Consider the following 12,457-nt stretch of genomic DNA (forward strand, 5'->3'; position numbering starts at 1 on the left):
TTCTGCAGATTTGCTGTTGAAGCATGTCACCAAAGCTCATCCTGAGATCACTGTTGTCTGCACCAAGAATTGTGGGGTCAGGGTGCAAGCGGCTGAGGAGCTGGAGAATCACAAACAGAGGTGCCCCCATCGCTATGGTCTCTCCGCCAAAAAAGTCCAAAAGGCAGCAATCAAATACCATCGTGCAGGAGGAAACAATGAGGAAGATGGTGCTTAAGGAGTACGTGGGCTATTCTAGAATTACTAGTTAAAAAATGTTAGTATCTATTTTAGACCTTGTGTTTTTGTTGACGAAATTAGGGCTAATCTCTTTATGAATGTAAAAATCAGCTCTCGAGAATATCTGCTTGGCTCCTAATATCTGTTTTGGTTTTTCATTCTGAGTTCATTTAACCTCTATGTGGACATATATGTTTGGAAATTAGCTAATATGTTGATACTATAACATAACATAGTTGTTCCCTTCTAATGTTGCTTCCGCTTGAGATGAAAATAGAGGTGGAGGTTCGTTGTAGTTGGCGATCCATTTTACTTATCTCTCTATATTTCGTCTGAATTATTTTCCTGTCGAATGTTCATGAAACTGTTCAATACATTGTTTCAACTGTTCAATAAAATCAGGATACCATGGCTGATATCTTGGACATTTCTCAATACATTGTTTCAAGTGTTGAATTCTGGATACGGAAAAAAGGTTAATAGTATTCCACTGTAATATACTCTAATTCATCAGAAGTACATAATCCTAGGTCATATTTACCAGGCTCAATAAATCAGTATTCCTCCAAGAAATTCTATCCAACTCATCATGAATCATCGGCCTTCAGAGAGAAGGGAGTATCTTACTGATAGACAGCGGGAATGTGCATTATCCAAAGACGATGGATATGACATGACAAAATCATTAAAACCACCGCGATGGTCAAATGTCAGGCCAGCTGATGAAACGCCAAGTGCTGATAACTCTGGTATGGCCACAACAGGATTTGTTGTGTGGTTGGCCTAAACGAAGGCTCTGAATGAGAGCATAACAAGCCTAACTTTAAGACCAACTCCACTTGCCCTTGAACAAAATCTATGCCTATGTTTAGATCAACAGCCTCAAGAATATTTGCCCCTATTCCAGCACGAGACACATGCAATCAACCAAAATTAGATCATCATTGTCTTGTCTTGGCTCTATCGGCCTCCTACCACAGGCAACTTCAAGTAGAAAAGCTCCGAAGGAAAATACATCACTACTAGGTGTTGCCTTGCCTCTTCTAGTATGCTCTAGTGCAAGGTAACCAAGAGTACCAACGACACGAGTAGAGTGAGGATCGGTTCCATGACCATATAGCCTCGCGAGGCCAAAGTCTCCTGAACCTTCCATTTAGTTCAACATCCAATAGCCTTAATGTCTCGATGAACCACTACATGGTCACATTCTTCGTGTAGGAAAAATAGTCCTGATGCTACGCCTCTAATGACTCTAAACCTTTTGTTCCAATTGAGGGTAAATTTTGGTTGGTCGAATAAGTATTAGGCATGTATTCATAAACCAAAAGCAACTCTCCTTTTCGCCTGCAATATCCTAAAAGTGGTACTAAATTTCTGTGTTGGATACGACCTATGCTTACAATCTCTGCAACAAATTCCTTCATCCCTCGTTGTGATTCTTGAGTTGGAAAATTTAATTAAACTATAAGGGAATTATGGAAATGGAAAAACTAAATAAATACAAACAAAGACTACTTTATTTTACTTTGTGGCAATAAAAATGAGTCTGAGCTGAAACATATGTGCCTGCTCATATCCAGGGTGTATTTCCAGCATACTAAGTCATCAAAGCCCGCATATAATGCCTATATACATACAACTACTCAATGTGCTGAATACGAAAAAATTTAAATGGCCTTACACAACATATTCTATCAGAGGATCACAATATTAGCCATAAGACTACCCCACGAAACATTCAGCAGGCAACAACTGGAGAGGTGTGACAAATAAAAAACTCGTCCATGGCCAACCGTCTTCCCTCTAGACCCTAGATGTAGTATATCATGCCAACTTCAATGAGACTAATGTGAGGAATATTAAGTGCCACAGCGGGGCCATTACAATGTTTTGCGCAGAAATGAATATCCAATGTCAATAACAAGCTTCTTCAAGAAAGAAGATGATCTCCTCGCCTTCACGTAAGAGTGCCCCATAATATATGCGACCCCTGCCTCTTTTGCCTGAATTAAATCTGAAAGCTCATCCCTAACAGCTGGATCCATGCCTGGGTTTTCTGGCAAGCGGAACCTTACTCGGCGCCTCCTCATCTGTGGGTTCTCATCATCGTAAGCAGATCTTAGTCTCTGGAGGGTTAAAGATTTGCTGCTTTGAATGGAATTACTAATACCAAAACCTCCTCTGAGACAAGTAACATTGAGCCTGACTGTACACTTCTCGTGCTTATAACTGCCATCCTCCCGTCAAATGATGGACTCTCAGAGCTTGACAGTTGTGGCTCGACTGCTTCCATTTGGATGAACTCTGCTATACTCTGGATGAGAAGGTCCTCAAAATTCCCATCATCTCGCTGTATGTCCTTGTAACCATATCTGACAAAGTGAGAGAAGATAGATGGGACTCCTGTTGCCAATTCAGAGTATATCAGCCCTATCCCTGGCACACGAACGATACCAAGGCTGGGGCCCAAGCCAAGGAGCCATTTCAATGGAACTTTATTGTGCAGGTCAAAATTGTACTTCTTGCGAGTTCCATAGTGCCAGACAAACATGATAGCCAAGAAGACAAACGAGAGCACAAGGGAGACCCATCCTCCCTGTGGAATCTTGATGAATGCGGAAGACAGGTAGACACCTTCGATGAGCCAGAATAAAAGGAGAAAGGAAGTGGCAAGTGCTACACTTCTTTGCCACACAAAGATTATGACAAGCGCCATGAGAAATGTCGTAATAAACATAACTGTCATGCAAGCTAAGCCTGAAAGAAAAATAAATTCATAAGAGAGAACCAAACCAAGAATTATGTCAAAAGAAAGCTTGAATATAAACAGCAAGATGAATTATTCGAAAGATCTGCAGTAATGCAGAAAGAAAATGAGGAAACAAATACACAATCATGAAGAGTAATCAGGTATAACAGAAATATTTGGCAAACAGAATTACTTGTGAACATTATAGCTCAGGCACATTGGACGGCTTAATGTTCGATACGTCAACATTCTATTTCTTCACCTGCATACCAATAAATATAATACTACCACAGCTCTGACAGATGCATAAGAAAAATTCAACTACTTCTGAGGGTGATATAATTGGGATAGTTGCGGAGATCTTTTAATGGGGATTAGTCTACTTTCTATGAGAATGAAATGTAGGAAGGCAGTGTCATACAGTGGAATTTGAAGAATTAGAATAGAGATTGTCAAAAGACTAGTAGGCTTAACATATGCATTCCCAATTAAAGTGGTGTCCTGAAACCCAACAGCGACAGCAAGGATCAGAATCATTAGGATCCAATTTATTTCTGGGACATAGATCTGCCCTTTAATATGCTTTGAAGTGTGGACAATCTTGACCCGTGGGAAGCAACCCAGTGCATTACATTGCTTAACGATGGAGAATGTAGCAGTGATTACAGCCTGACTACCAACAATGGCTGCAAGGGTAGCGATAACAAAGACAGGCCAATATACAATGTCTGCAAGAGAATCAAAGAGCAGCAGTTTAGTAGGATTGAACTTAAATAATCAAAAAATCTTGAGAATAATCAGACAAATATCTGAAAAGGAACCAACCAGGTATGGAATTATAGAAGCTATTTGGAATAGAAGCAATGTTTTTGGACAGGAAAGCAGCTTGACCCATGTACTGTACCACCAAGCAAGGGTATACAAAAAATGGAAATGCTATCTGCATAAGAGAAAAAGTTCAGTCAACTTGGTGCAAGTTCCTCGAATCCAGTAATCATATATGCAATATAATCTGCTAACCACTAGGACAGTTTACTCGTTTGGTGGAATAAGAACCATTTGGCTCCAGTTGTCCATGCTATTCTATATGTTTCCGCTCATTATGGATTCCAAATGTTTTACTTTTAGCAATTAATATGAATTCCAAATCTTAGACTCAGTATTCCTCAAAGCTACTTCAGATGGATTTCAAACTTATGTTAATAATGTTATCTAAGTCCCTCTATGCTCAAAAGAAAACGAAATACTAAATCAGAGTCTCGATAGTTTCAAACCCTATTTATTTAACACAAAATGGAGCTCATTTTCCCAATGCCATGATGACTTATAACCAGCTGTATATATGCACCTAAAACATGTTCCTACCATTGCCGCATAATCCAACTAGTTTAATCTGCATTCAGGATCTTCTAGAAAAAGAGTATTTGCTAAGCCAAAAAAAGAATTAGAACAGAACATTCTCCTGAAGGATAGTTTTTGTGTTTGTTGCTGCAAAATGCTCGACTTACCCTCATTGAGGAGGCAGTGAAATGACCAAGATCTGCAAACATAGCTTCTGTACCTGATGGTAGAAATATGAATTAGAAACTGGATCCCAACTCTAGGAGATTTTTATAGCATCTCCTTCAACAAATAGTAAGAGGTTCCACGAAAAGGCCGCTACGCGGCATATACTTGAATAAAGAAATACTGTATTAGAGTCATATATGTACGGTACCTGCAATTGAGAGGAGCACACCTCCTAGAGAAATCCAAGCATCTTTCCCAGTTTCCTTAAAGAACTTGATGACATAATATGGAGAAAGAGCAAATACAATTTTGGGATTCCAAAATATAGTATTATACAGCCCAATGACAAAAATAGATATCAACCAAATAGTCACTATAGGTGCAAACAAGAATCCAACCCTGTGGGTTCCAGAATGCTGTAGAGCAAACAGGCCAACCAGTATTATGCAAGAAAGAAGTAGCACACCACCTACGAAGAAAGATGCATGAATGGTCAATGCCTCAGACAGAAGTAAGATGTTGACTACCTAAAAAGTCGTCAATTTCTGCAAGGGGTATATCAAAAGTATACCTACCATAGCAGCCTGGATCCCTGATATTGATGATATAACTGCCAAAGTTAAGCATTTCTTAGTTAAAAGATATACTCAAATTCAACTGCGAGTTCTATGACTTCAAGCATCCACTTTTTCGGATATTTTTTATAGAATATCTGATGGCAACACATGCATTATAAGGTGCCACTTATCAGTGGAACTTTATTGTGCAGGTCAAAGTTGTACTTCTTGCGAGTTCCATAGTGCCAGACAAACATGATAGCCAAGAAAACAAACGAGAGCACAAGGGAGACCCATCCTCCCTGTGGAATCTTGATGAATGCGGAAGACAGGTAGACGCCTTCGATGCGCCAGAATAAAAGGAGAAAGGAAGTGGCAAGTGCTACACTTCTTTTCCACACAAAGATTATGACAAGCGCCGTGAGAAATGTCGTAATAAACATAACTGTCATGCAAGCTAGGCCTGAAAGAATAATAAATTCATAAGAGAGAACCAAACCGAGAATTATGTCAAAAGACAGCTTGAACATAAACAGCTTCGAAAAGTCCGCAGTAATGAAGAAAGGAAATCAGTGTCATGTCCCTCCTGGCATTCTTCGTACTTTCCACAAGGGATTACTTACTTCCTTATGTCTTTTTTCTGATTTGGTAACCCCCCACCCCACCCCTCCACAAAAAACAATTAGGAGCCCAACAGTAGCTTTTCCACTTTAGTTCCTTGGTGACTTGAACCCCCTAAACCCCATATGGTTGTAGGTGATTGGTATACTCTCTTTTGTTAATATGTCATGAAATCTGAGATTCCTTCATGTTCACACCATTCATCATTTCAATTTCATATGTTTTTGTTTTCATCAGGATTTTTCAAAAAGAAAAGAGGCTCAGCAGCATGTTTGAGGAAACAAATACGTAATCATGAAGACTAATCAGGTATAACAGAAATATTTGGCAAACAGAATTACTTGTGGAAATTTTAGCGCAGGCACAATGGACGGCTTAATGTTGGATTAATCAACAGTCCATTTCTACATCAGCACACTAATAAATATAATACTACCACAGATCTGACAGATGCATAAGAAAAACTCAATTACTTTTGAAGGTGATATAATTGGGATAGTTGTGGAGATCATATAATGGGGATTACTCTACTTTCTATGGGAATGAAATGTAAGAATGCAGTGACATACAGTGGAATTTGACGAATTAGAATAGGGATTGTCATAAGACTAGTAGGCTTACCATATGCATTTCCAATTAAAGTGGTGTCCTGAAACCCAACAGCCACAGCAACGGTCAGAATCATTAGGATCCAATTTATTTCTGGGGCATACATCTGCCCTTTAATATGCTTTGAAGTGTGGACAATCTTGACCCGTGGGAAGCAACCCAGTGCATTACATTGCTTCACGATGGAGAATGTAGCACTGATTACAGCCTGACTGCCAACAATGGCTGCACGGGTAGCGATAACAAAGACAGGCCAATATACAATGTCTGCAAGAGAAGCAAAGAGCAGCAGTTTAGTAGGATTGAATTTAAATTATCAACAATCTTGAGAATAATCAGACTAATAGCTGAAAAGAAAAACCCACCAGGTATTGAATTATAGAAGCTATTTGGAATTGAAGCAATGTTTTTGGACAGAAAAGCAGCCTGACCCATGTACTGTACCACCAAGCAACGGTATACAAAAAATGGAAATGCAATCTGCATAAGAAAAAAAAAGAGTCAACTCACTGGAAGTTCTCCAATTGGCCATGCTGTTCTATGTGTTTTCGCTCATTATGGATTCCAAATGTTTTACTTTCAGTAATTAATATGAATTCCAAATCTAAGACATAGTATTCCTCAAAGCTACTTCATATGGATTTCAAATATTCGTAAATAAAGTTATCTAAGTCCCTCTATGCTCAAATGAAAATGAAATACAATAAAATCAGAGTCTGGATAGTTGTAAAATCTATTTATTTAATACAAAATGGACTTTGGAAGCTCATTTTCCCAATGTCGGGATGACTTATAACCAGTTGTATATATGCACCTAAAACATGTTCCTACCATTGCGTCATAATCCAACTAGTTTAATCTGCATTCAGGTCTCCCAGAAAAAGAGTTTTTGCTAGGCTAAATAGAGAATTAGAACAGAACAGTCTCCTGAAGGATAATTTTATGTGTTTGTTGCTGCAAAATGCTCGACTTACCCTCATTGAGGAGGCAGTGAAATGACCAAGATCTGCAAACATAGCTTCAGTACCTGATGGTAGAAATATGAATTAGAAACCGGATTCCAACTCTAGGAGATTTTAACAGCATCTCCTTCATCAAATAGTAAGAGGTTCCACGAAAAGGCTGCTACAAGGCATATACTTGAATAAAGAATTACTGTATTAGAGTCAATATATGTACGGTACCTGCAATTGACAGGAGGACACCTCCTAGAGAAATCCAACCATCTTTCCCAGTTTCCTTAAAGAACTTGATGATATAATATGGAGAAAGAGCAGACACAATCTCGGGATTCCAAAATATAGTACTGTACAGCCCAATGACAAAAATAGATATCAACCAAATAGTCACATAGGTGCAAACAAGAATTCAACCCTGTGGGTTCCAGAATGCTGTAGAGCAAACAGGCCAACCAAACAATTATGCAAGAAAGAAGTAGCACACCACCTACGAAGAAAGATGCCTGAATGGGGTCAATGCCTCAGACAGAAGTAAGATGTTGACTACTTTAGAAAGTCGTCGACTTTTGCAAGGGGGTATATCAAAAGTACACCTACCATGAGATAGGTGTTCAGTAGCAGCCTGGATCCCTGACATTGATGATACAACTGCCAAAGTAAAGTATTTCTTAGTTTAAAGATTTACTCAAATTCAACTGAGTACTATGACTTCAAGCATCCAATTATCTTTTATGGAATATCTGATGGCACCACATGCATTATAAGGTGCCACCTATTATATGTTAAAAGTTGAAAATCGCTATCTAACATTCGATAAGCAACTTTAAAACAAACTTCTTTTTGGATTTAAAAGGCAACCGGCTAAATACCATATAAGGAGGCATCTATTGTTAGTATTGTCTACCTGACATTGCAGGAGTCAGAACACCATCTCCAATGACCGTACAAGCACCTAACAATACAACAATAAGCAGTACTGTGCGTGACCTCTTATGCTTCTCAAGAAATCTCTTCAGTTGTAAACATGATGTCGACTGCCCAGAGAAGCCATATTTGTAAGCAGGAAATGCAAGGGAAGGTTGCGTACAATAGACCCTTGTGGTCCGGCCCTGCCCCGGACCCCGCGCATAGCGGGAGCTTAGTGCACCGGGCTGCCCTTTATAGTTCCTCATCTGCTGCCTGTTGGTTGGGAAGTAGACTAAACTTTGCATGTCTACACAGCAGAGAGTAAAGAGCGAATGTACCACCTAAGGTATTTGGTAAAATCAGGTATTAGTATTACTCCAGAAGTACTGATCAATTTAGAGTCCCTTTTGTACATACCTTCACCATTATCATCTGCACTTAATACAACGAACACATATTTGAGCAAAGGAATGAGCGTTATTGTCCAGAAGATCAGTGAAAATGCACCAAATAGTGTTTCTGGATTCTGATGATTTTGCTACTTCCCCACAAAGATGCTCCTATAGACATAAAGCGGAGAAGTGCTCACATCTCCATATACCACCCCCAGACTTTGGTATGCCAATAGTAGATTAGTGGAAATATTCACCAGAGTAAACTGCAAGGCCAAAAGATCCACGGCGTGAGCTGGTCTCACACACAATCAGCAGCTAGAGAAAAGCACAGATGCAATGAGGTCCCTCTCAGCAGACCCACTTCCCCCCAAATAAATCTAAGTTTGGCTTATGTATGTGCCAAGGAGATCTAGAGGCAGACTGTTACAGATGCAAACACTAGAAACGTCTTCAAGCTTAATATTTTACTAGATCTAACAGAAATCTCATGACCTTAAAATTCTGGAGAAGAATACAAGGCAGTGTTCAATTCAGGCATAGGTTTTCCACTTCTATTTTGTAAAATAACTCTCAATTTTAAGGTTCCCTTTCTCGCCTTGATTTTCCATTAAGTGTGTCAGTTCCATGTTTTCTCAACAGAGGTTGTTTAAATTGTCATTCTAAGGACAACTAAAAGCAAAAAAGAATAAATAATGGTCCCACTGCTGAAGCTGCATTTTAGTGACAAAGGCTTTAAAGATTAACGCCACCTGATTGTGTTTGTGAAGGCAATGGTCAAGTTGAGCTTGCTGACTCATGTTGTTTGCTTGAGGTTTGTCATATTTTCGAAGCTTTTTTTCAGAGGCATGGATAGTAATGAAGGTAGCAATTCCTTTTTGGATAGAGATGCATGATGACAGAAGAAGGGAAATGGACTCTGGAAAACAAAATTGGAATCAGGATTTTTGCTGTGGTATTAATTTATGGCAACTGGGAGAAAGAGAGAGGAGTCCAAATATGCAAGTTAGAGGAGCTCCAGTAGGCAAGGTTTAAATGCCTAAAAGTTTTTAAGTGTCGAACTATTAGAGTGGGTTAGAGTCCCACATTGGTTGGCGATTTGGCTGGTGGTCTCCTTATATAGACTTGGGCAATCCTCCCTTCATGAGCTAGCTTTTGGAGTTGAGTTAGGCCCAAGGTCCATTCTTATCACGAACCAAGCCTATGAGTTACTTGTTGGGAAACACCAAAAAGTGCCTAAGGTCAATTAAGACTTGGGACTCAAATTGGGGAGATGTCTCCAAGACAGTATCCTACTTTTCGGAAGTATGCCAAAGTTTCCTTCTTTTAATCAGGTGAAGAAGAGAAAAATGGAGAATCTCTACTCCTTTAGGAAGTCAGTTGAGCAAAAAATTCAACAAGAAAAGCTCAAGTGAGTAAATGAAGTCCATTCCACTACAAGTATAGTAGCATACTCTTCACTGTTGCTTTCTGGATCAGTTCAAACTATTTCACTGTGAGGAAGGGAAAGGAATGTCCTCGGTTCAAACTGAGTGAAGCTTTAGAAGCTTGTTCTGATGGTTTTAGTTTTAGATTTAGGAACCTTTGTTTTAGACATATGAGACCAATATATAAATGTAAAGATATACTAGTAATAAAAAGAAGTCAAGAGATAAGACTCCAGCTATTTAGGATATTCGAAAGATCTTATTTGTCCCAACCTCTTTTCTTCAAGTACAAGAACTGCAGCCATTAGTCCATCATGTTTTCTTTCGTAAAAGTTATCAACATTAAATAGTCATTCTATTTGATAAAGGCAGTACTGCTGTGAAGACTTCAATTTTTTCCTATAAAAGCCAAGGGTTCTTCAGTTGATCACAAGATAAATTGATAGAAAATGTACTACTTGAGGGCGATTTGGAGAAGGAAAAGTAAAAAAATTAAAGGCAGCAAAAACCAAGTGGAAAAAATTTCATAGCATTGAGCAACCTGCAAATCTTTCAGCAAAAGGTATTACAACCCTTAATTTCGTTTAATTTAAAAGATTTTATGCAGTTGTAGCAGAGAATACTTATTCCTTTCTTCATTCTTAGCTAACTACAAAAACGGAGATGTGCCAGGACTGCAAGTTCCCATCACTAAAGCACTTTAGGTTCAAGGGGGTTCAGGCCAAAATACAAGCTGAAAATATGCAGGACATTCAGAAGGAAAAGGTAAGCATTTAACATTTTATTCCACCTAATAAAGATTGCAACTTAGCATGTTTTGACTCTTCTTTAGGTGCTATTTAATTTAGTTTCCATTCGCTTGAAAATCCACATCAATGTCATTAGCCTAGTAGAGAACCTAACTACAAACTACAAACATTAATCTAATATTTATTTTATTACAAGAAAGTAGACAAAGTGACACCTTAATGTCCATGAAAGCAAGCGTGCTATAAATTATATTTGAGGCATACTAGCTTCTTTTAATCCAAGTCCCTTAGATGCCCCCATCTCACGCAACCTTAATTTCATGAATAATGGAACAACATATTGAAGAAAACAGTTCTCTTTCATGCTAGTTCCTTTTTATAAGCCAATAAATAACAAATTAGTGCAGAAGAAATTTAGCTGCAGCTTAGAATATTATTAACTTCCTTCAATATCAGAGCTCAATGGTGTGTAATCTTATAACAGTTTATTGAATTCAGAAGAGAGTGCAGGCACAAGGCACATACTTGTACACATGCACTATCAAAAGGCATTAAGATGTAAGTCTGGTGAAAGTATGAAGAAAACATTTCTCACCTTAGAAGCCAATTTCCCTTTTCTCCTCTCGAATTGGATTTGTTGACCTATCCCCTCTTGTCCAACTGCATGGATTGATTCCTCACCCCCAGCTGCAGCAGGGGGGCGTGGTTGCTTCTCTTGCCCATGATCAATATCTACTCGATACATCTATTTGCCATTTTGTGTAAAACATTCTTGATTACTGATTTTAATCATACCAACCAAAAAATAATTAACAGAAAAAATCGGAAAAACAAGCTGTCACAGATCAATGCAAGGACATAAGAGTAAACGCTGCAACATCGAAAAGGTCATGATCTCTGTTTGGACAACCATTAGACTAGATGAGGTGTATTCCCATTATGCTAAGCGTGAAAAAGGTCGTGGCCCTGTTCGTGGTCGTAGCCATGGCTGTGGCCGGGGACAAGTAAGAAATTTTTTTGGTATTAATCATTCCAAAGAAAAATAACCACAAAAAATAGAAAGGGAAAAATATGAAGCCAAAGGCAACGGGTTCAGAAACTGAATGCTATCGTTACGGTGGAAAAGGGCATTGGGCAAATATTTATCGTACACCAAAATATTTGGTTGAGCTTTATCAAACATCTCTAAAGAATAAAGGCCTAGAAGCTAATTTTGTCTCTGACAATGAATTTGACATCACCCACTTGGATGTGACAAACTTCTTTGAGCGCCCTGATGGAAAAATATACCACTTGATCGGTGATGGATCCGTGGTTAAAGACGATTGAATAGTTTGGTTTTTATTTTCATCTATTTATAGTAGCTAGTGAATAAACATCATGTAATCATAGTTCTTTGCATAAGTAGTAGTTATTAGTATCAATTAGTATCATAATTAGAGCTACTCGAAATTGCATTAAAAGGTCATTATTGAATCATTAATTTAACTTTGTTTCTTTTCCCCTTTTCTCTGAAAATACTAATGTTTATTCGTATATTTCTTTTGTATGTCAAATCATGGAAAGCAAATATGAATACCTCACAAAGCAAACTTGTATCAAAGTTTAATTGTAGAATTATTTGTTTAATTGATTCATGTACGGCATACAATATTCAAAGAGAAGAAATATTTCTCTCATTTAAGTATGTGTAAGGCAGATGTTACTACAATTTCTGATTGTAGTAATCTAATTGAAGGCACTGAAAGAGCTATTATAAC

At 38.3% G+C, this 12,457-nt stretch overlaps 1 protein-coding gene and 1 pseudogene across 1 annotated transcript; both read right to left on the reverse strand.

Moving 5' to 3' along the window:
* Positions 1-1,714: 1,714 nt before the first annotated feature.
* Positions 1,715-11,573, reverse strand: LOC107795265 (potassium transporter 4-like; annotated as a pseudogene).
* Positions 5,063-7,570, reverse strand: LOC107795264 (potassium transporter 4-like). Its single transcript, XM_016617861.2, has 5 exons — positions 7,449-7,570; positions 7,239-7,291; positions 6,630-6,744; positions 6,277-6,531; positions 5,063-5,497 (listed from the first exon to the last, which is right to left on the reverse strand). The coding sequence occupies exons 2-5, from the start codon at positions 7,278-7,280 to the stop codon at positions 5,208-5,210; spliced, it is 702 nt and encodes a 233-aa protein (XP_016473347.2). The 5' UTR covers positions 7,281-7,291; positions 7,449-7,570; the 3' UTR covers positions 5,063-5,207.
* Positions 11,574-12,457: the final 884 nt, after the last annotated feature.

Source organism: Nicotiana tabacum, chromosome 19 (genome assembly GCF_000715075.1).
Source record: "Nicotiana tabacum cultivar K326 chromosome 19, ASM71507v2, whole genome shotgun sequence".
Taxonomy (NCBI): Eukaryota; Viridiplantae; Streptophyta; class Magnoliopsida; order Solanales; family Solanaceae; genus Nicotiana; species Nicotiana tabacum.